This window comes from Ostrea edulis, chromosome 4 (assembly GCF_947568905.1).
Source record: "Ostrea edulis chromosome 4, xbOstEdul1.1, whole genome shotgun sequence".
In the NCBI taxonomy this organism is placed as follows: domain Eukaryota; kingdom Metazoa; phylum Mollusca; class Bivalvia; order Ostreida; family Ostreidae; genus Ostrea; species Ostrea edulis.
The window spans coordinates 32,873,258-32,898,970 of NC_079167.1; the positions used below are offsets into that span (position 1 = coordinate 32,873,258).

General features: G+C 37.1%; 1 protein-coding gene across 6 annotated transcripts in view; it reads right to left on the reverse strand.

The window, feature by feature from the left end:
* The window catches only part of LOC125672047 (myocardin-related transcription factor B-like), a 57,090-nt gene that overhangs the window by 5,219 nt on the left and 26,158 nt on the right, over positions 1 to 25,713 (reverse strand). For 3 of the 6 annotated variants that reach the window (XM_048908114.2, XM_048908108.2, XM_048908109.2), the window contains 9 exons: positions 23,054 to 23,092; positions 11,319 to 11,570; positions 10,994 to 11,059; positions 10,553 to 10,608; positions 8,426 to 8,501; positions 7,697 to 7,861; positions 4,113 to 6,807; positions 322 to 457; positions 118 to 217 (listed from right to left, as the gene is read on the reverse strand). In XM_048908114.2, coding sequence (XP_048764071.2) covers positions 118 to 217; positions 322 to 457; positions 4,113 to 6,807; positions 7,697 to 7,861; positions 8,426 to 8,501; positions 10,553 to 10,608; positions 10,994 to 11,059; positions 11,319 to 11,463 — 3,439 coding nt within the window. In that variant the 5' untranslated portion in view covers positions 11,464 to 11,570; positions 23,054 to 23,092. Of the gene's footprint in view, positions 1 to 117; positions 218 to 321; positions 458 to 4,112; positions 6,808 to 7,696; positions 7,862 to 8,425; positions 8,502 to 10,552; positions 10,609 to 10,993; positions 11,060 to 11,318; positions 11,571 to 14,827; positions 14,965 to 23,053; positions 23,093 to 25,713 lie in introns of all 6 variants that reach the window. The other 3 variants (XM_048908110.2, XM_048908111.2, XM_048908113.2) reach the window with 2 other exon arrangements.

Below are 25,713 nucleotides of genomic sequence, written 5' to 3' on the forward strand. Positions count from 1 at the left end.
CCAAGTACATGAAAATATCAATTCAGAAGAAAACCAGATCAATCTAGTTGCATGAGGGTATAATCATATCAGACTTGTTGATCTTTTCTGACATTAAACACACAAACTTCAGCATACCTCCATTCCGAATAAGAATCTCCAAAACATCGTCCATAGCCTGACTTTTGATAGAAGTCTTGGAGGCACATTTATTGTCCACTAGAGATAAATTCTGACCCTGAAAAAGTGGAACAAACATTCTATGCTATTTGCAACCAAAATAAAGTCAACTCATTAACTAGTTCCATTAAATGTTTTTTCCAGCTTGATTACATTGTGTACCTTGTTAGCCAGATTTTTTACAGCATCGTCATAATTAGGCGGCTCTTTCCTCATTGGGACAAAGATGGGGTTAGAGGTTGTCCGCATTATTTGATTTTTTCCTTCCACAGGTGAAGATGGCAGCGAAGTTGGTTTACTATAAGATAATTTTCAAAATTAACATTATGAGAAGATTAAAAATTTAAATCTTATCTATTTCGTGATGATAAACAATCAAGGTCTACACACAAGTGATCCAGACACTTAAAGGCCGGCAATTGGGTATAAAAGCAGCCAATCGGTGAAAATGGTGGAATATATGAATTTTCTGGTCACATTCAGGTTGCAGCACTTATTTTGCAAAAATAAAGATTAAGCTGTTGTACTGAAATTTTAAAATGGGTATGCTTGTTCCCCTCATAACTGTGCATATATTGGCCATATCTATTTTAGATATAAATTCTCATGAAGTTTTAATTTTGGCCTAAAAAATCTGAAGCAGGGTTAAATTTGTATTTCAAACTAGAGATTGGCAGTTTGTGGGTGTGATTATCTTTTGTTATTGTTTACACCGGATGTTGACTCACATATTGCACGAGCATGCTTGTCTAGTTCTAGATAAGGGGGGTTGCACCAAAGGAAACATGTAATCAAATCACTGTATAACGTGGAAAAAAAGTACTTACTCATATATCATTGGTAAATCCAGATTTTATTTTTTAATTATATATAATCACATTCCTTTAAAAAATTTGTTAACTTTATAAAAATAACTCATTAGGACTGTTCAGTCTGATCGCTGTTTCAGAGTTTTGCAGGATTGCTGGTACCTTTTCTAGAATAATGTCAAGCATGATGTTTGTCTGATTAAGCAACAATCTCCTAGGCCAGTTGTGTAACTTCCATTGTCTCTCACCAATGATGACAAATGTCCAATTGATCAACCATCACTTTAAAATTACTCTCAATCTGGACTCTTATGTGTGAACATTACAATGTCAAAAGAGACAATCACAGATAGTAGGTCTCCAAATATCATAATGGACAAAGTGTTTCTTAATAATCCTTCAATGCACATGTCCTCCATTGCACAGCTACAATTCCCCCCCAAATTCTTCTCATAATTGAAAGGTACCAAGAGGAAAATCATAAGTATTATTATATCATATATACCAATATTTTGTGTATATTATCGAAAAACTACATGTTTTAAAAGACATAGATAAAACAATGATGAATTCATTTTGTAATTCCTAGGGTGAAGTTTTGTTAAAGTAAAAACCTATCCTTTCAGTGCCTCACAGATCCAGCAGAGTGGTAGAAAAATGCAGGAAAACTTTAGTTTATTTTGATAAATCATGCCAGTCTCCCTGTTCAAAATATCGTCTGCTACAGAGCACGTGTAGAGTCAAGCATCAAACTGCTGCTTATTCTGATAACACTGCTAAGCCCTGCCCTCTTGCCATATATGCTTAATTGCTGTAGGGGTGTAAATTTTTCTAGGTTACTCCCGGCCTTTAAGGATGTACTCTACATCGTCATAATGACTGACTTCCTTTCAAAACAAGGATGAAAATATAGATATCAGTAATATTTGTCTATTCATTTCAAAACTCATCGCCTAGCTGAGTAGCTCAGTTGGTTAGCATGTCAACTACTGAATTGTAGATCGCGGGTTCGAGTCCAGTGGGGGTTTTAAAATTTTTTTCAGATTGGTTTCTACTAAAACTGCAATTTTTGACTAAATAAAGTAAATTTGAAAGTTTTCAGTTTCGAAATATTGTTGTACATATCCTCCACTTTTCATCCATATCAAATTTCTCCAGTGTAGCATTCCTCCTTAAATTAGGATAAGGGGATGGTTGTTTATCTATTAGTATTCATAAAATATTCGGGAACATTTCCTTTTTACTTTATTCATGCATTCTCAATTTGAAAATAGAAATTCGGAAAACTGCACAGGCTAGCTTAACCATTACTCTTAACTTTAAAACCTAATGTGTGGGTATGTTAGCAATACTATACCACTATCCTAAATCCAAACCTAATGTGTGAGTATGTTAGCAATACTATACCACTATCCTAAATCCAAACCTACTAATGTGTGGGCATGTTAGCAATACTATACCACTATCCTAAATCCAAACCTAATGTGTGAGTATGTTAGCAATACTATACCACTATCCTAAATCCAAACCTACTAATGTGTGGGCATGTTAGCAATACTATACCACTATCCTAAATCCAAACCTAATGTGTGGGCATGTTAGCAATACTATACCACTATCCTAAATCCAAACCTACTAATGTGTGGGCATGTTAGCAATACTATACCACTATCCTAAATCCAAACCTAATGTGTGGGCATGTTAGCAATACTATACCACTATCCTAAATCCAAACCTAATGTGTGAGTATGTTAGCAATACTATACCACTATCCTAAATCCAAACCTAATGTGTGGGCATGTTAGCAATACTATACCACTATCCTAAATCCAAACCTAATGTGTGGGTATGTTAGCAATACTATACCACTATCCTAAATCCAAACCTAATGTGTGGGCATGTTAGCAATACTATACCACTATCCTAAATCCAAACCTAATGTGTGAGTATGTTAGCAATACTATACCACTATCCTAAATCCAAACCTAATGTGTGGGCATGTTAGCAATACTATACCACTATCCTAAATCCAAACCTAATGTGTGGGTATGTTAGCAATACTATACCACTATCCTAAATCCAAACCTAATGTGTGGGCATGTTAGCAATATTATACCACTATCCTAAATCCAAACCTAATGTGTGAGTATGTTAGCAATACTATACCACTATCCTAAATCCAAACCTAATGTGTGAGTATGTTCGCAATGATATCATGGGTGCTAATCCTCTATTAAGATGAAATGTATTGAACAAGGAATTCTATAACTCTATGTATTGAACAAGGAATTCTATAATTCTCTATATTGAACAAGGAATCCTATAGGCTTGACAAGTTGTTGGAACATGTGTGGTAATTTGGTTGAATTGTGCACTGAATAACCCTACAACAGATGGCTGACACATGAATTTTGTAGACTTCATGGCATTGCATTTTATCCGACAAGCACTGATGTATGGATCCATGCTTTTGAATTGAAGACTAAATAAACAGCTGAAATGATCGCAAGATATTGCAGATTTCCTAGATCATATATGTAAACACTGATCTTCAATAAACACATGCATAATTGTGTCTTCTCATTTGTTGATAAACAAGGGAAACATTGGATTACAGTGCTTGAGATATACGGCTTATATCCGTGTTTTTTTCCCTTCAATATAATATTTCCCCTTAAACCTGTTAGTCAACCCACTCAATAAAAAAACTTAATTGATTATGATTACTGTGCCAAGAATTTTAGAAATCAGTACAAAATTTCCACATGATGTCCCACCTATACTAGTAACCTTTCCATTTCATGTTTTGTACCTCCCCTCTATACCATATTTTACACCCCCCTTTTTATCATGTTTAGCAAATCCCATAAATATCATATCTCACACCTCCCTTTGCATATGCCATCAATATCATATTTCACACATCCCTTTGTAAATCCCATCAATATTATGTTTTACATCTGCTGATAATTTCATTTACTTTCATGATAAATACATGTATGAAATAAAAACACCCCCTGTTTTTAGTGCAAGTCATAAAATATTCTTTTAGAACTTAAAGCTAGTTCAAGACCATACAATACACATATTTCAATCTTATCATCAACACTTCATCTTAAGAATACAAAATGTGCTGGGACTGACCTTGAGCTGATGCCGTTGATGGGAGACAGAGTGATCGTTCGTCCACTGTACGGTTGCTGTACGGATGGACTGCTGGTGATGGTACTGGGCTTTGTTGCAATGTTCAAACTCCTGTTCAGCCCATGACTGACCACAAAATTCTCCAGGTTCTGCTTGGTTGTTTTGTCCATCAGGTTCGGCACTAGGATCGACTGCATCCCCTGAGACACAACAGGTATTGTTAAAGGCAGTCCTGAGCCGTCCACTAGAGATATGGTCTGTGGAGCTGTGATCTGCACCATTTTTGTGTTAGGTTGCTGCGCTGCTTTGCCGTCCGCGTCCACCTTGATGGCGTTTAGCGTGTGTTGTTGTCCTGTTGGTGCATGAATTATCTGCACTTGTTGTGGGAGCTGGGGAGGTGACAGCGGTTGGTGCTGTATGGGGGAGAGTTGTTGTAACTGTGGAGGAGAAGTTGGCTGTTTGATCAATTGTATCTGCGGGGATGTGGGCTTCTGAATTAGTTGTAAGCTGTGAGCTTGGGATGTGGGTTGCTGCACAACCTGGTGTATCTGTTGTGGGGAAGCAGGTTGCTGCTGTGTTGCCTGAGGAGGACTGGCAGTCTGTTGTGGGTTATTATGCTGCAGGTGATGTTGCAGGTGTTGCTGCTGCATCTGCTGTTGTAAGATCTTCTGTGATTCCTCCAGCTGCTTTTGAAGTTGAGCAATTTTTAGCCTCTGTTGCTGTAGGATTTCCTCCTGCATTGATGGATGTGGTGATGTTTGGGCTGTGTGGTCCAAAATGACCGGTGGACTGGTCACTATGGCGGGTTGGGATGAATGAATTGAGGTGGCTGTTGTCTGTGTAATTGTTGGGGGGACTGATGTGGCTGATGAACTAGCTGGACTAAATTTGATAAAATTTGAAAAATCTAGAGAACTGTCCACATCCATGGCGATGTCTGGATTTACAGACGACGGTCGGGAGCTGTCATCTGCCATAGGTATAGACCCAGTGCTGGCAGAATGCAAACTGTTCTTCATCTGAGCTGTTAGGACACTGGTGGGGGGAGCAATGTCCATCACCTCAGGTGACAGGGGATTAAAAATCTTGTCTTTGATCGTTGGCGATATAGGGGGTGATGAGGATGACATAGATACCTCATTTGAGGGTGAAAGAATTGCGGGTGATGAAGATGACGTGGGCATAGAATGAACATTCACAACAGCATGAACTGGTAGCTTTTTCATATCTCTGACATTGTTCATGGTGGAAGCATGCGATACTGACACATCGAGGTACGGCTTCAACCTCTCAATCAACTGAGGTTTTGCACCAGACACAGTCAAATTTCGCTTTTTTAACTCAGCTTTCAAGTCAGCCACTTTCATATCCTCCAGATTCATAAGAGGTTTAGTTATGTTACTTAGGGAGTTTTTAGTGTTTTGTAACACAGGCCTCACTCGCTGTGGAGTCGTCTTCTGCTGTTGTTGTTTGCCTGGAATAATGGACTGCAACTGAACTGATGGCTGGCCTTGTATAATTGTCTTTGTCTGAACTAGAGGTTTGCTTGGAGTAGGTGGACTCTGAGCAGGTGTGGAGCTCTGTAGCTGCGACACTACAGGAAAAGGCTTGGCCACCACTGGGGATTTCATCTGGACAGTTGAAGGACCAGAAGACTGCGCTTGAATTCCTGGCTGTGCTTGAAGAGAAATCTGAGATTGGGCCTGCACCATGGGTTGTCCCTGGAGCTGAGTGTGAACCTGAACCTGTGGCTGAGTGTGAATCTGAACCTGTGGCTGGGTGTGAACCTGAACCTGTGGCTGAGTGTGTAGAATTGGGGTTTGTGAGGGCTTCACGGCCTGCTGAACCACCGTTTGTATTGGAGGTGAGGCCAGCAGTGGCTGTCCCTGCATACTAGTCTGTGTGTTTACTGTGCTGGTTGATGACACTACAGCAGATGAAGTCAGCACTGGCACCACACCAGGGCTGGAGGTCTGTACCTGTATTGTAGCAGGCGGATCCAATCCCGTCTGCTGGGTGGATACAACCACAGTCCGTCCAGGCCCTGTAGAGGGATTCTTTGACTGAAATTCTAACTGCCACTGCAGAAACAGTTGCTGCTGTTGCAGCATGATGTGGTATGGTGTTTCCAGGGATGGATCACTAGAAGGAGGAACTGCCTGAGTTTTCACAACATTTGGAGGTCCTTTGTACTCATGAAATTTAATCACTTTTGTTTTTGGTTGAGCTTTTGGTTTAGGTTTCTTTGGTCTATTTTTATTAACACTAGAACTACTCCCACTGCCCAGCTTTCCTCCTCCATTTAATGTGGTCAATCCATTCGCATTCATAGGGCCTGTATTTGTAACACTGAATGATTGAGTTGTGATGGGCGACAGTTTTGAGAATGAAGTTGGAGTGTTAGCTCCTGTGACACCTGTCATGTTCGTAAGGGTAACTCCTGACGTGAAGGTACTGGGAAGGCTTCCCAGCTGGTGAAACTTGAGGGAGGATGGTACCTCTGGAGCTGGGGGTATAATGGGGGGACTACAGATGTCCGACATCATGGAATCACACGGTGAAGGAACACCATCACTAGTCGTTGTGCTCTCATCCTCAAATCCATAGTTGGACTCGGAATCCTCGTCAAATGTTCTGTTGAATGGTATCGATCCAGCTGAAATGAAAAAGGAAGCCCATGTGCTGCATTGCTCACCTGAGCAATGCAATTGTGTTCTTTTATCTATTCTTTACTACACAAATCAAATTGTACAGGTCATGTAAGATACATTTAAATCAACATTCGATCTGATCAACAATACAGGTTTTCTTGTGCATCTAAGAAGGATGATTGTAATGGGATACCCCCCTCTATTTCTATTTAAAAATTCTAATCCCTACTGTGGCCCCATCTGAATAAATTTTAAATCTACACCAAAATCAAGATGCCTGAGTAAATCTGATAGTGTACCTTCATGGTTCTTCAGGAAAAGATTTGATAAGAGTTTCCTATAAATTTGTCGTGTAACACTGTAAACTCCTATTGTGGCAGTGACCTGGGGGTTATTGTTTAAAACTTGAATCCAGACTCCATGAGGAGGCTTGCATTTAAGTTTGACAAATTGCATCTTTGTAAAACTTCAGATTCCTATTGTTGCCACAGCCTGGTTGTTAACCTGAACAAATATGAATCTTCATTACATGAGGAATTCTTCATGCAGGTTTTTGCATTCCTGATCCAGTGGTTCTTGAGCAGAGGATTTTGTAAACAATACTATTTTCTCTATTTCTGCATTATCTTCCCTTGAAAGGGGCATTGTCCTTCATTTGAATAACTTCATGTCCCTTTACACCAAGGAAAATTGGCGGAGTGGTTCTTGAAAAGAAGTCGGAAATGTGAAATGCTTACTGACGACAGAAAAACATTGATCGGAAAGAGCTCACTTAAACTTTCAGCTCAGGTGAGCTACAAAGCATTGACTGATATTTTTTTTATATTTATTTTTTTTTTGCAAACTGCACTTATTCTACGTTTTTTATCAGCTTTACAATAAAATTTACATATGAATAGAAACCAAATTTTTATCAGATTCAACTCAACCCACCTTGGAGAGCTGTTTTGAAGTTTTCATCATCGGTGTGCAGAATGTTGCCCTGGAGCAGCTCCAATGGGCCGGGCCTATGAGAAAGTTTGTCATTAAGGTCGTCAGCAATACGAGCTCGCTTCAGTTTACGTTGTCGCTCATGAAGGGATGGGTCGATCTTGGTATCTGATATTGACATCAATAATGTTTTGCATCATTCAGATATATTTTCTAGATGAACATAAAATGTTCTCAAATATTAAATTTCTTTTTCATCCATCGTTTTGTCATACTTGAAAACTGCCATGGCATCTCATGGTGAAGAATAATTCTAAGATTATTTCAAAACTATTGACCATGCACCTTTGGTAGTAAACAGAACCCTGACCCGAATATTTACAGGTATGATGACATCATCATAACTACAGGTGTGATGATGTTATAACAATTACAGGTGTGATGATGTTATAACAATTACAGGTGTGGTGATGTTATAATAATTACAGGTGTAATGATGGCATAATATTTACAGGTGTGGTGACATCATCATAATTACAGGTGTAATGATGACATAATAATTACAGGTGTAATGATGACATAATAATTTCAAGTGTAATTATGACATAATAATTACAGATGTGATGACATAAATAATTTCAGGTGTGATGATGACATAAATAATTACAGGTGTGATGATGACATAATAATTACAGGTGTGATGAGTTCAGCAGACCCGTACTAGATACACACCTTCTAGAATGTGCTGCTGTACTAGGACCTGCCGGTCTGGACGATGCTGTATTTTGTGCTTTAGGAGGTCCCCCGTCTGAAACAATACAGAGTAAGATTTATGACCACGCTCCCTTAACCCCTGGTGTTACTATCATTTCACGACTGATTCAGAAGTGAAATTTATGCTCTTTTATCTTGAATTTGCTGCACTGAATGGTCAATAAACTCTATCACACAGAAATTAACTCATTTTATATTATCCAGCCCTGTTCTTGGAAAAAAGACAATATAAATGTAGTTCATTTGTATATTGGAAAGACATGTGAATCTAAATTGAGAGAAAACATATGTAGTTGCACAAATGAGAAAACTTCTTGCAGATGCCACTTTTCATCAAAACTTAGAAACTATATCAAACATCAGCTTAAAATAATGAAACAGGTCAATCTGTTCTTTCAAGTTTCTCAAAAAATATACATTCCACACAAATGAAGTTAGAAAAAAGCTGCATTAAATTTATGAGACAGGAAGCATGGCAAGAAGAATTTAAACTCATCTCCATCATTATCAGTGGCTCTCACTGACTGCATGTGATCTGGGACTTAAATTGAAGTTTATGGCACCTAAATCTGTTGAATGAAAGAATTTTCAAGTGCTAACAAGTGTTTGTCAGTTACCTAAATTGAACTTCTTAAAAAAACTGCTGAATAGTTCGACAAATGGAAGGGATGTTAGGCTGCCAGATAATTCTGTCACAGCTATTTACCATCAATGTACCTGCCATGTTAAGGTTCCAAGTGTCGAATCAAAATCTCACAAAAACAACACATAATTTTCATGTAAGAAAAGGGTATATTATGCCTTTTTGTATTTCGAAAACGTGCTTGTAACTGATGCATGTAAAAAGCGCATGTAGCTTTTGAAGGTATTTTTGATCGATAATTACTGTCATGTGGTTAAGCGTTTTATTGCACAATATTTTAAATAGTTTAAATGGAGTTTGAGCTTGTGGCCTGCTGTTGTAGAAGCTGGTTGCTGTTATTGAGCATGGAATGGTGTGGGAGTAATCGACAGCATACACATCTTTTTTCTGTTGTCTTGCAAGATAATGTATCTGGGCACGTGCCAACATTCCACACAACATTGCCGTTATGACTCAAGGACTCGGCAAATAATCCCATTACCTAGCAAGAGACTTGGGCATAATATTTTCTGGAAAATTACTTGCTAGGACCTGTTAGATTATGAGATATTTAAAAGAATCTGGAGAGCTATGAGAATTTTGTGTGATGTAATGCAGCATGTGTCTGATGGCTTGATGGCAGACAGTGATGTTTATTCCTCTGTAGAAGAGAGCTTTATCACAATGCCTCATCGCTAAGGTGAAAACAGGGTAGTGAGAGGAAATGTCCTGTTCCTTGCTGTAGGGAAGGGGTCAATAACCCACTCCAATGATATCAGCTGAGCCGGCAAATTCGTAAATTGGTTGTGAAAATATTAATAATACGTTGAAAGCCTTCTGTGCATTCACTGCAGGCTTCTTCTATTCAGGGTTTTGATTCCATTAATAGCTGTGTGATGTTATGATCATTCAGAAAAAATGTTTTCAAATTCACTAAGTAACAAGTGCTTTTATTGGCCGTTTTCTTAAGATCCCAAAGATATTCAAGAGTTGCCTCCATGTGTGTGTGTGTGTGTGTGTGTGTGTAGGTGGGTGGGTTGGTGGAAGGGTAGTTGTTAGTCCTTGGCCCATATCTAATCTCCTACAATTTACTCAGTGACATTCTGTATCCAATATGGAGAACATTTCTCTTCCCCACCCCTCTTTACTAATTTCTACAAACTTGGTAGACTATTCATTACAATGTACAATTCCATCAGTCTGGTACATGTGTATATTCTTAGTAGACTATTCTTGGATGAATTTACATGAAAACCTCTCTACCATTCCATTTAACTAATGTCTTTGGGGTGTCAACCAATCAAAAAGCATATGAAATAGCCCATTCTCACTTCTATTTCAAGTTTTGCAAAGTAAAGCCAACACAATCAATATAACAAACATGAAAACTGACTAATAATGACAAGTGAAGACAAATTTATGCCTGTGAATGAACCCTGGTAACACAAAAGTAGAACACCAACCTTTGCTCTCTCCAAGTGCCGTCGCTGTTCTGCAAATGCTGGTGGCGTACTCAAAGCTGAAACAAAATATTAATCCCTTACAGCAAACTGAATTTCTAAAACATGCGTCACTTCCAAATAGTGACTTCTTATTAACTAGATATGTTTTCGTGAATTGGATAATTTTTTTTAAAAATTACTTGCCAGAAAGAAACCCAAAGACCTTCATGAACAGGTCAAGGTCATATGATGTACAGATTAAGAAAGGAATGCTAAATGCCATTCTATGTGATATACCAACATGCCAAATGTCTTAGTTGTATGTGAAAGATAGCAAAGTTCTGATTTGATTAGAAGAAGAAAAAAATCATAGCTCTCCATTCCAATCAAGAAAAGAGCTAACTGACAGTTCAACACTTATGACAAGTGGTGACGTTTTGTAACGGGTAAATTTGTACTTACGTGGATAAATTCCTTGGTCTACCAGTTCAGTAACAGATCGCCTCATCATTAGTTTTCGTTTCAGTGCTGAAAAGTAAGATAATTAAATTTACTTTTAATTCAAATTTGCTGAAATAATCATTTATCTAATGTTTCAAAAGACTCATTATGTAGATGTTGTAGTTGATTAAATATCACAGAATTAATACAACACATAAATTTATATTTTCAACTACTACATTTACAAAGTTTTAAGAATGAAGTATTTTTGTGATTATGAAATTTCAAAACCCATGATTTTCAAAATGTGTAAATTTTAGCCATTGAAATAGTCTTCAGGACTTACATTCTTTGTTTTTGTCCATGCTTTGTTGCAGAGACATTTCCTCCAGCGTGGACTGGGGGCTGGTGGGGAGCTCGGTCTCGCCCTTTCCCTCACCCCCTGTCACCGCTGCTGCTGCCTTTTCCTTCTCCGCCTTTTCGGCTTCCATCCGGCAGTCTTTGCAGTAAAACTTGTGAATGTACTGGATGGCCTCTTGGTCTAAAGATGTTCCTCCCCCATAGAGGGGAGACCAGCTATTACTGCTGCTAGTTGTGTCTGCCAACAAAAACACATCACCTTTAGAACACATCCAAAACTGTCCGCTACAAAGTTGCATGGATTCAAGACATCAATAGTGCAGCACTGTGTGTAAATGTCAACAGAAATAATAATTTTCTCATTACAAGACACCAAACACAAAAAAACACCCCAAAACACTAGAAATAAAGAAAATGACCTTCAGAGATATTACATCGTACTATGATCAATGTTCTCTTTGGTTCTATCATAACTAACTCTCCTTTTCACAGTTAGGGCTTTCTTGAGTACCAGTTATGGACCTTTTCTAGTACCATCAGGGCCAGTAGTCATTAGTTACAGTAGGCCTAAATTTAATTGTTGTTTGTAACCTCTTTTGGACAGAACTAGCAATGCCCAAATCAAAGAAATTATTGCTATTTCTCTCCAATTTCCTTTTATTTCCAAGTAAATTTTTGCCAATTCTTATTTTCCCCACATGCTAGATGACTTGAATGTTTGTGTACACACAACTCCATCCAAATACTAAAATTGAGTTCCTCAGACCTAGTGACTTTTTCCCCTGAAAAATATTATCCCTATACCCTCTAACCTAACAGTTAAACTGCTGAGGAGAAAACAGAGAACAAACCATATCCTAATAAAGGCCTTATTTTGGAAATAGTTGAAATCAAATCAATGAAAAAATTTAAAATATGACTGAAATTTCCAGTACAGGACAGACTTCAATGGTCAACAAAGCCTGGCAACAACACAACTCTAGTACAGGACAGACTACAATGGTCAACAAAGCCTGACAACAACACAACTCTAGTACAGGACAGACTACAATGGTCAACAAAGCCTGACAACAACACAACTCTAGTACAGGACAGACTACAGTGGTCAACAAAGCCTGACCACAACACAACTCTTGTTCAGGACAGACTACAATGGTCAACAAACTCTAGTACAGGAAAGACTACAATGATCAACAAACTCTAGTACAGGACAGACTATAATAGTCAACAAAGCCTGACAACAACACAACTCTTGTTCAGGACAGACTACAATGGTCAACAAAGCCTGACAACAACACAACTCTTGTTCAGGACAGACTACAATGGTCAACATAGCCTGACAACACAACTCTAGTACAGGACAGACTACAATGGTCAACAAAGCCTGACAACAACACGACTACCTTACCACAGTCCATATACTCCATAACGGATGTAATAAACCCTGATAACGAGAAGTCATTAGCCAACAGAAAGGTGATAATGACTGACTCATACCTCAAAGGATACTATCATCACATTTCCTTCCATCACCACTCCTAATCATTTCTGTATTGAATTTTACTGTGAAACAACTTTGGTCTCCGTTCTATCATAGCCTGTCAACACTTTCTTATGGTGAATACATAACAAATATCTTGAAACTACAACCTTTTTCAAAATCATCATGTGGAGGTTATGTTTACATGCTATGAGGAACCTAGACCGAGATTTACAACCATCCACTCACACACACCTCTCCCCGGTTGCAATTTTTTTTTTAAACATAGGATATTTATTTCATGGCATTTTGTTGCTAAAATTCTCCATTTTGGTTGGCAAAAAGTACAATGCATCATCTAAGTTCGCCCCCTTCCCCTTTTGAAAATAAATTTCTGGATCCACCCTTGCATTACATGTACATGACTTCACTACAAAAGCTAATGAATGAACCCAAAGCCTACACTCAGGATTTTCTTTTTTTCAAAAATAGGTGAATCCAAAACGTCATTCCAGAAGATATATTCCAGTGATATATCTCTTCTAATCTGTACCACTTGAGTTAAACAGTGATTTAAACAAAATTCCATGCATAAAAAGTTCTGATTGTACAAATCTCTACAAAACCCTTGCCCAGAAAGTTATGTAATATGCATGAACACTCAACACACAGACAACAGAGGGAAGGATATTGAGAAAGTTTGCTGGGAAAGAAATCCGATAAATCTGACAATGAAATACCACATGGAAATGATGATCATTAATCCAAATAGAACGTATTCCATTTATTTGTGAGGTGAAATACTTTAAACAATATACAACTCTCTCTAATTACCATAATTTTAAACATGTGATGACATGCATCTTGGGCTTCATTCATGTTTGTGATCAGTCTAATTACCACAATTTTAAACAGGTTATAATAAGCATCCTTGTGGGATCAGAGCAGATACCAACACCTCTCTTATGGCTTAGGTACACCTCTGCTGTGTTCAGGAAAGTATTGCCTGGCCACTAGAGATTTCTCTACACCATTCTCTGACCAGTTCTCTTTCTATCATTTTCTGCCCCCCCCCCCCCCCCCCCCCCCCCCCCCCCCCCCCCCCCCCCCCCCCCGATCTCTCTCAGCCATTTCCTGCCCCCCAGATCTCTCTCAGCCATTTCCTGACCACTAAATCTCTCTTTCCTTCTCTCTCCTATCAGTGAATACCTGTCATTAATTTCTGTTGTGCAACAATGCCCCCCCCCCCCCCCTTCTCTCTCTGAACATGCAGAGTTCCAATGGAGTGGGTTATCAATCCATCAACAGATATTGCTTCCTGCCAACATAAAGATCCTCTCTTCCAACTTTTAACGATTACTAGGAATCGACAAGGCTCCAGTGGCCAGTGTTAGTACACTTGTCAGGAGACTGGTACCTGTATAGACTGCCCCGTAAACTTCCAAAGGTCTGAGTAAGAATGGCTGTACCAAATGTTTACACATTCCTCAGCAAATACAAAGTCTAGGTTATAATCGTGCCATTGTACATAATATGTGGCTGAGCAATGAAAACACTGCTGGGTCTCCATCTTATCAAAATATACAATTTATAAACATTTGTAAGAGTGTCAGAGGGGAAAAAAATAATCATTACTTCAAGATGAAAGAATTAATGCAACTTATCAGCATCAAGATACTGTGACAGACAACAAAGTCATTGAAATGTTTGTGTTGGAAGTCATCATCATTTGCATCATTAGACAGAAAGTACCCTAAAAACAGTTTCCTACTTAAAACAGCTCTCCTGCAAATAATAGCCTTTAATAAAAAGTTATTTGGTGACTTATCAGTGCCAAGATGTAAATTGGCCTCTTAGTTTTGCATCAAATTAAAAAAATAAATAAAAAAGTCATTTAATTCATTGGTCCCAAGTCTTGCATCAAGTCAGAGAAACACAATCAAAAACCATCACATCACAGACAAATAAATCAAACTAATTTAAAACTATTTCAAAAGTAGCTGGGTTATATTTACCATTGGATATAAACTAATGTACAGATGTGTTACTAAAATTGGCTACATGGTATTTTTGGAAACAGATAAGATGACCTTTCTCTTCAATTCTTTAATTTAAAGGTTTGTTTGAGTCCCACACAGATGTGATGCAGAGGCTGCAATGAAAAACCGGGAGTTATTATCAGCTCTCACAATCTTGTTCACTGCAAGTCAGGCATTGATAAAAACATGTAAAGCCTTTACTCTCTCCTATTAACAAGAATCTTTATTAATTTAATTGACATTAAACCTTAAAAAATGTGCCTAGACTTTCCTCCAAGCTGACTTATAAATGTTTACAAGTACGGCCTACTTTATTTTGCTGCCACCACTTCCAGACAAGAGAACGTCCGTATCAGTAACAGTGCATCATTCCCCGTGTATAGTCAGTGTATCAACATCATTGGCACACTTTATATTTGACAAATATTTTTCGTATAGATGTCTAGAAATTGTGAAGACAGGAATTGAACCCACACATATAACAATGTCTGAGATGTTGCAGTCTTGGAATGGTAAGGATGCCATTACCGTGTGTGTCACTAAAGTACACGACATCACATGTAACAAACAACTCTGAAGGCTCTTTGTTGAGTATCACAAAGTGGAATATTCCCTCATGGTTCGTTACTGCATGACCTTGAACTTAGAATAAATAATCTCCTTCTCATTTACATCTACTGATGACTTCTTGACCTAAGAATTAACAGGTCCTTTATCTCGAAGTCTGTCAATTCTATAGCAAGCATGATACCAAAATCGAATATTCAAATTTTGATTTTGAACTATGACCTTAAATTTTGCACTTGAAAAAAAAAAAAAAAAAACAGGCTTCAATTTTCACAATGGGAAAAATATATGTAAAGTTTTCTGACCCTCTGCTTTTAATGTTGCACACAAGTATATTACGAATTTTCCTCGAGTGACTTAGACTTTAAAATCAACACAGTTTGACCTCTCATCATGGACAATAAATACTGGTATAAAAAATTAGATGGACCTCCCCCCCTTCCCCTTAAGAGCTAGTTTGTTTTAAATCTTGATCATAAGGATATTCAGTATTTCTCTAGTGACCTTGACTTATAATTTACTATTGTATACTTAAGGTAGCTATATACATGGTCACATAGAAAAGGTTGTATTCATATACTATACATTTAATTTCTCAAGTATGAAAAATGTATAAAATCATTAAAACTTTACCAAGATACAGCCAATTAAACAAAATATAAAAATTCACTAAAAACTCTGTAAAATTCACTAAGTTATATTTACACTTCCAATGTTTTTGTCTTTGATATCTTTACAAAATCTAATGATAGGCATTTCCTTATGAATGTGCTGCAGTTGTAAACAATGAGCGTATGAATACATAACTACTAGATACATTTATCTTTAATGGATGGAAATTCTGACAGATGTGAATGTAGAAGGTAAAATATACAAAATAACTTTCAGTTTTGAAAATACATAAGGGTATGAATATGCAATGCTTCATGCTGGCATAACGTGCTTCATGAAGTATATCGGTGTGAAGCATCGCAGTTCATGCTCGCATGTATTTTCGAAAATGAAATTTATTTCTTAAATGCAATATTAAATGACCTGACAATTTCATAATCAACTTCACGCTTTCAGCTTAAAGACAACCTAGAGAAAAAAGAGGGCAGAACTTGCGCCACCTCCAATAACATGAACACTGCTTCCGCTGTTCACCTCTGTTTCTTCAGTGTTAGCCTTGGAAGGTTCTGAAGAGAACTTGAAACAGACAAATAATGAAGTGTTAATGAAACTCTTGACATAGCTGCTGAATCAATACTCCATTGCCTCCCTGTTTCCAATTTGTGCTCAAGTAAGACACTTGATGTAAAAAGGAAAATTTACAAGACAGCCATGAGACACAGAATGGGTACCTGTTGGTGATGATGCAAAAGACCTGGTGTAAACAACGTTTTTCAACCCTTGACTCACCACTAAACTTTGTAAAATGTTAAACCCAATAAATAAGGATCATGAGTGGTGTTAGGTAATTCCGTTGGTGCCTTCTTAGATGATGATTCAATACACAACATTACCCAGTGGTGAGGCTGGATAAACAAGTGGAAAATAAACATCTAGACTATTTCTTTTCTGGAGTGCTCCCTCCCCCACCAGATGTTCTCCACTGCATGGTACAGATATCTGGGGTTTACACATAGCTTACAGTTTGTAAGTACATTTATCTGAGACGGCAAACAAAGACTTGGTTTCTCTTGATGTAAACCTTCTGCATGGAGGGGTATGAGGTGTTGGAATGTATTTTTCTTTACCTAAAACATATTCTACAAAACTAATCCTCAAATATTTTCTTCAAAGACTTTTTGTTTTTCTTACAAAAAAAAAACTACTCACTGTAAAATATTGGCAAAATCTGCCTACCAGTGTTTTAGCAACAGTACAGGCATCCCACTATTTACCTTTGACAATAATTATCTTTGTTATCAAGAACTTTTGTTCTTCAGAAAAAAAACCCATACAACTGTATCACCAGCACTGAGGCACCCCCTTCCATCTTAGCATTTTTTCATGTCTGAAAGGAACCTTATGCCAGTTGGAAAACTGTAAAAACAATATTCTCATAACTACTGATAAAGCCTTCATTCATGAGCAGGCAACCTGTAGGTCAAACACTGGAAAGCACCTCCAAATGTCCACTCCAACTTGGATGCATTTTGCAGATGCAATTAGACCGAACATATTCATCAATTCACAAAACAAAAACACACACAGCGATGTGGAGTTCAAAGCGAGTCATAATGCCAGCTGATTTGAAAATGAAAGCTCCTTTCATTATTTATTTCAATTGTGCACAGCTTGGGGTTCCAGGCATCTCTCTCTTTCACTCTTTTTTTTTTATTATATACAATCCTTTTTAAAAACAACCCTGAGCCAACAATATTTCATAAATGTCAATACAGCCCAGAGCTCTCCATGGCTCACTTTTAATTAATCAACCTGTTTGCCAGATTTCATGGTTTTTTATGATACACAGATTACAATACAGTAAAACCGGGTTTTAGGAAAGTGATGAGGACGAACTTTGATTCGTTATAAACGTAGTTCGTTAGATCCAAGAAGTTTGTAATATGTTTTTTAAAAGATAGAGTGAATAAAAATCACTTCACCATAAGCGTGAATTTAAATATAAATGTGTTCGCTGCGACCACGTTTTACTGTAGTTATAATGTTAGTGCTTATGAGGTTCGAATTGCATTACACCAACTGAAAATACATTTCTATACTGGGCTAAATGGATTTTCATAATTATAGTTGTTTCTTCTCTCTTACTGACCCAGACTCAGATTTCATTGAATTCAAAGAACAAAACTTCTTTCTTAATCTATTTTGCACTCCCTCTCCTTAAGTGATGCTAGTTGATTTGAATTTCATTCAATGTTAAGAGTATGCTATATCAAAGTTATTTGTGAAAGTTATTAGCTTATTGACAGTCACTGTTTCACATTTTTTGTCCAAATCCAGAACGCACAGGTCATTGTGGTGAAACACAGAATTCTTAATCCAGAACCTTCCCATTTAATCAATACCTTTGGTTTAAAATCACAACACACCCTCTTGTCATAAGTAACCTCTGAATTAAGTAATCTGCAATATTCCAGGAAGAGGCAATATTCCTAGAAATCCCAGAGCCCTATAAAGTATTTAGTTCTGATGCAACATCTGGACCATGTATTTGTGTGATACCGTGAGCATACTTTCGTTTGTATATATACCTGGTGTGCAATATAATGGTCTATTTACTCACTCCTTCCAGCGTATTCCACCAAAAAACTTCCAAGACAAAGGGGGGATTGTTATAATCAATGCCATAATGAACTACTTCTGAAACCTCTCCAACTTCAACACTGCCCTTCGTTGCCAAACATTGGTCAGTTGCATACAAAAAATATTTCTTATAAGAAATATTAATGACTGCTTGATAAGACCCAATCCTTATCCAACTGTTTCATAGAGTCTGTGATTTATTTGAACTGCAAACAACGCATCATACTACAGTATTTCAGGCATGTTCTAAAACTCAGTTTTCCAGAATGAACCTGGTCTCATTTCTTACCTCAAAGTTTGAGTTAACAACCCCCCAACCCCAACCCCCCCAAATTATGGCCTGATCTAAAAAAAATTGAACTTCAAAAACATTATCTTGTTGCCGTAGATTGACTGTCATTGGAATCGAAATATTTGAAGAATTTTAAAAAAAACAAAAAACATTTTCTTTTAAAATTCTTCAAATATTTCGATTCCAATGACAGTCAATCTACAGCAACAAGATAATGTTTTTGAAGTTCCAGATAAATATGCACATTGAAATTTTATTTATAGGACAGGAAATCTGATTAAAGCTATAACACACCTCGAATTGCTTTAAATTCTTCCACTGCTGATTATCTAATTGCTTTGAATGATTTTCATAAATGATTTCAGAATTGCAGAGCAATCTCTCGTGTATTTAAATAAGAGTAACTTTGCCTTAAAATTGGGGATGGCAATTTTTATTTGTCACAGTAGTTCAGAATTTGACAAACACTGTTGAGCAACACATGATGTGAGCATGTGTTTAATCAAATACCTTCAATGTCAGAATTTGACTGCATTTTCTTACCAATGAATCATGTTCTCAAAAGCACATGAATTGATTAATGAAACAAAGCAAAAACTTGAGTCCCAAGAGCCTGAAACACTCACCTGGGCCCAATAATTTCATAGCAAGTAAAACTAGATTTGGCTTAATAGGTGACCTATCCTCCCCTACTTATTCAAACTGGGGCATATTTCACCTTTACCTCTGAATGACCTTAAACTTGTCCAAATGACCTTGAATCTCCTTTGAGGAAAGTGCAAGCTATTAATGCTTCTCCATTACATAGTTATGGCCTGGACAGACAGATACGGCTTTATGCAATGGCTAACTTAAGTTCAGATTTCAGTCAACTCTAGATATGTGATATTATCAAAACTTAAAGAATTTTAAGTCCAGACACAAAAATAAGGAATTCATTAGAAATTATACAAAAATTACTGAGAAACATTACCTCCATTATAGAAGGGCTTAACATTAGGCATACAATTAAAATATTAATACAAGGCTGTATAATCAAAATCTGACGAAAATATCAAGACAATTTATATTGATAGATTGATTTATCTTGTTTAACGTCCCTCTCGAGAATTTTTCACTCATATGGAGACGTCACCAAGACCAGTGAAGGGCTTCAAATTTAGGCCTACGCTCGGCGCTTAGGCCCTTGAGCAGTAAGACAATTTATAACGGAGCACAAAATTTTAAAAAGAGCCCAATTTTGGTGTGAGGTCAGAGTGGATTTTAAAGTATGCCACAATATTTTGACTGCTGTGTTTGATATAGAACAACACACAGGTTAATATACTGACATGCAAAAGAAACACAAGCCAAACTAAACGTCAATAATTCTTAATATTAATGATTTAACGTTGACTATTTTGAATTGCAAAACATACATGCTTCCAAGAAATTCAAGGATGATTGAGCTTGATCACTATTATATGTCCAAATTACATCAATACATTATACGCTGATTGGCACGTGCACGGATACACATGACAGAATTTCATGCATCTCAGAACTGTTTGTTATCCTTAAGATATCTAGTAAGAATAGTCTGATATAATAAAATTAATTTCTCATATTGAATAAAGGATGTCCAGATTACCCAACAGGCAACAGGACAGTAGTTACTGTAGGAAACAGGACAGTACAGTTACTGTAGGCAACAGGACAGTAGTTACTGTAGGCAACAGGACAGTACAGTTACTGTAGGCAACAGGGCAGTACAGTTACTGTAGGCAACAGGACAGTAGTTACTGTAGGCAACAGGACAGTAGTTACTGTAGGCAACAGGACAGTAGTTACTGTAGGCAACAGGACAGTAGTTACTGTAGGCAACAGGACAGTACAGTTACTGTAGGCAACAGGGCAGTACAGTTACTGTAGGCAACAGGGCAGTACAGTTACTGTAGGCTGGAGGCAACAGGGCAGTACAGTTACTAGAGGCAATGGGAAGGTACAGTTATTGTAGGCAACAGGAGAGTACAGTTACTGTTGGCAACAGGACAGTACAGTTACTGTAGGCAACAGGACAGTACAGTTACTGTTGCCTGGCAACATCCTAAATGCTGTGGCAAGAGCTCTGAAGTCCACAAAAGCACAATATTCAGTCCCTACAAATGCCTAGACTGACTTGGTCAACTGCTGACTGCCCTCCAACTGGCTGACCGAAGGTCGCAATACTTCATCAGGAACATTTCATGAGGTTATAGCCAACCAGTCTACAACTGTACCCACACACACAAATGCAAATAAGACACCAGGGACACATCATCCAAGACTAAGCTGAGATACTGTGCTGAGGGGTCTCCATTCAGGTACGGTATCAAGCCACATCACGTTGATGTGGGAATCCCCAATAATCATATTCCAATGGTTAAAATGACACTGTCCAAATGTGTTCATATGCGTAGGTGACATTGTGTAATCTCTCACAAGTCAAGATTCACGCTTTACCACTCAGATACATGTAGGCGTCCGCATGTTTTTCAATGTTGCGGTTAACTGGTAACTGCATGGTGAAATGTGACAGATACGGTGATGGTGGAGTTATGGTGTGGGGCATAGTGATAGGAAACGGTTAGAATGTCATAATCGATGATTAGTTTACTGTAACCAATTATCTATTATAATCAAGACATAAAGAAATTTTACAAAGTCATTGAACTACTGAAAAAGTATTTAAGTAAATATTTTCTTCGGTTATATTTGTTGTTTCTATTGCTGAGAGAGTGTAAATGAATATTTCCTGTGTGTATTTGTTATTCTTTTGCTATCATAATTTCCTTTTATTACATATATAAAAGTCAATATGATTATTACAAGGATTTAAGTGCCAAAAATAGATATCGTTTGCTTCAGTTATATCTCCGTATATCAAAGTTACATGTCATTAACTGACGATGATCCAGCATAATTAAAATATAATTAACATTCACCAAAGAAAAATAAAGGAAAGAAATTAATTTTATCAAAAACAAAATCAAATCAGATTTATATTGTCACCAATTGAAAACATGATAAGCATGTGTAGAGTAACAGTAGCCCTTGAAAGTGTTTTATCTACGTAATTCACACATGGCTTTGCTCATATCAAGATTTTCTTTGATGGATGGTCCGGTCCTTCATTTATATTCTTGAATCAAAGTACTTTTATCTGACCATGCGAACATGCTTTATTCCCTGGGTATGGATACTTTCGCTTTCATGTGCGCTGCCATTGCGATAAAACTTTTAGGTTAATAGATAGGTCACGGCAGAAATATTCTGAAAAAAACCAAAGTCGCAGACAAACAAATTAAATCTAAAATTTTTATTAATAATTAGACTAAAATTTTCATAATCGAGCGCTTAAAATTTGCCAGCAATCGACTGGTTTTCGATTATAATCGATGATTGGAACACCACCATTCTGTACATGTGGGGCGGAATCTGTATTGGCCGAAAAACCCACCTGGTCACTATTGAAGATAATTTGACAGCTAAATGGTTCATTGACACTGTTCTGCAGCTTGTTGTCATGCCATTTGTCTACCAGCACAACTTAATTTTTCAACAAGACAATGCCCAATGTCATAACACACAATGGATTATCACAAAAATAATGTGGAAGCATTACCTAGACCCCTATACAATCTCAGTCATTCACCAATAGAGCATGTGTGGGATATCTTAGATCGCTGCATTCATATGCACCCAGATCCACTAGAGGCTCTACCTGCTGTGCATTAGGCATTTCTGGAAGAGTGGCAGAACACCCCTATGGTACAAACTCTATGCATCATAGAGTTTAGGCAGCAACACATACTTGGAAGGGGGGGGGGGGGGCATACTCGTTACTGAAGTAGGAAAATTCAAATGGCTACCACCCTTCAGTCTTGACTTTGTTTGCCAAAGCGATGATGGTTAACTCTAAGTTTACTCTGTTTTCCAACAGAATAGATGTGTAACTTCTATTAGTTGTAAAAATTTAATGATTTATTTGAATGAAATAAAAATATTACTGTAAATGGAGGTTGCACTTCTTTGCATGTCAGTAAATAAAGTAGAACTCATATTATACATACCCCAGTTCTTCTTTATTCTCTTTGGCCCATGTGATAGTTCTGAAACACAAAATTTCATATGAATCTGAGAGGATGAGAAATCTAATAGGTGTAAGCTGAAGATATAGACACTGAATTTAAATCTACTGCACAGAATCTCCCACTGTACCATTATTACACAGATATGTATACATACTGTCTAACAATAGTGACATCTGTCTACCAAGAGTCACATTAAAACACAGTGACATTATTACACACATATGTATACATACTGTCTACCTATAGTGACATTATAACACATACTGTCTACCTATAGTGACATTGTAACATATACTGTCAACCTATAGTGACATTATAACATATAATGTCTACCTATAGTGACATTATAACATATACTGTCTACCTATAGTGACATTATAACATATACTGTCTACCTATTGTGACATTATAACACATACTGTTTACCTATAGTGACATTGTAACATATACTGTCTACCTATAGTGACATTATAACATATACTGTCTACCTATAGTGACATTATAACATATACTGTCTACCTATAGTGACATTATAACATATACTGTCTACCTATAGTGACATTATAACATATACTGTCTACCTATTGTGACTTTATAACACATACTGTCTACCTATAGTGACATTATAACATATACTGTCTACCTATAGTGACATTATAATACATACTGTCTACCTATAGTGACATTGTAACATATACTGTCTACCTATAGTGACATTATAACATATACTGTCTACTTATAGTGGCATTTTTTTTATGACTGACTGAATAGACAGATCCATGCAGCGAATGGGTTCCATGTTTCATGTGCATATCAAAAAACTGTTTCTCACAAATTCAATATATTTTACAGATCAATATCTTGTAAACAAAAACTGCCCATACCCTTCCATTGCAGAAGATTTGATATTAAAAAGGGATTGAGGGAATCCATTATCTCCACAGGGATCTGCTTGTCAGAAGATAACCTATCATCCAGCCAGTTTAATGCACTTTTTGTAAACAGCCTTTTCTCTTGGAGTGATTAAACCATGGATCTTGAATTTTTAATTAGGCACCCAATAAAGATGTTGCTAATCCAGTGTAATTGAGTCTTTGTGTGAGATTACAAATTAGCTGTTAACACCACTGGTACGCTTTTTTTGTACAACAGAATATCTATGTTAAAACATTCTGTACATGTGGTAATTGAAAGTTGAATGAGAGACCCGATACAGACTAGACTGACAACAGAGGGGAAGTGCACTATAGAAAAGGTCATACAGAACATTTTAAAAAAAAGATTATTGAACTTTAGCTGTCAAATAATTATGACCCAAAACGTCACAACACAACCTGACCCTATGGTAAGCAGTTCCTCCTGAGTGAGGATTGTATGACCCAAAACGTCACAACACAACCTAACCCTATGGTAAGCGGTCCCCTCTAAGTGGGGATTGATTCCTGGCAGAATGACCTTGGTTTCACAACATTACACGTCCTTGGTTCATTTTGAAGAACAAGCTTGCTTCTATATTATGATTACAATTTTATAGCTCAAACCAGCAATACATTTCCTCAACGACCTTGATCTTGTTTACCTGCCCTTGAGTTACACATAATCAGGTCATAAGCATCCTTTCAAATACAGCAAAAGTATGAGTTTCTGATGTTTCTTGAAATAATAAGACCTGAATAAGAAATTCCATCCTTTTTCTCCTGAATTGACCCTTACATTGCGCTAATTATTCATTTAACATTCTCACGACCAAGACAAATATTACAAAGTGAATATGAATTCCGTATTTTCTACCACTGAACCTAGCAACATAATTTTGAATCAGCCTCACATAATCTTAGGAGAGACAACCAATTGGTGTTTTCTGCTATCATGGTATCTGGGACTGAAATGATACTCACTTAAAATCCTAAACCCTCCCCTCTTCCAAAAAATATTGTGGGGATGTAATCTTATCTCTGATCTTAAATTTACTTAATTAAATAGAAACTGTGAATTAAATTAGTAGCTGCATCAGAGATTATTTACATCAATAAAAATCTCCCAAAGTGTGTGGCTGTCTGCCTGGTTATGTTTACCTAAGCTTCAGTCAACATGATAAGCACCTCTGCATCACACTTCCTACCCCCCATAGAGACTAAATGACCACAGGAGTGTAGGTTTCCTGTTGTTGGGGACATGTTAACAGTTCTTACAGTGGGTAATCATACTCTGACAGCCTGCATTCTTAACCTAATATTACACAAGCATGTGGTCTACAACTCTAAATGTGCACCCTATACAATTACATAACAAATTTTAATCTCACTAAAAAAGAAAATCTCCTCATACAATATATGCCATTCTTGAACAAATTTCTATCACTTGACTAAAGTTTCACCTCTTAATAAATGCTAGTGTTTTCTGCTGATATCTTCACACATACTTCCTTAATTCTTGAAATATAGGTCACAATAAAAATTTCAACAATTCTCAGCTGTTGTCAATAAACTTAGACCAATACTGGCACGAACTCAGGCCATAACGTATGACCAGACAGGGCAGTAATGGGTTAAAACACAAACCATCCCTACCCAAAGAGGACCAAATTACTCCCTGCTGTCTAAGTGTACAACATGTTCTACAAGTATTCAAACACTGCA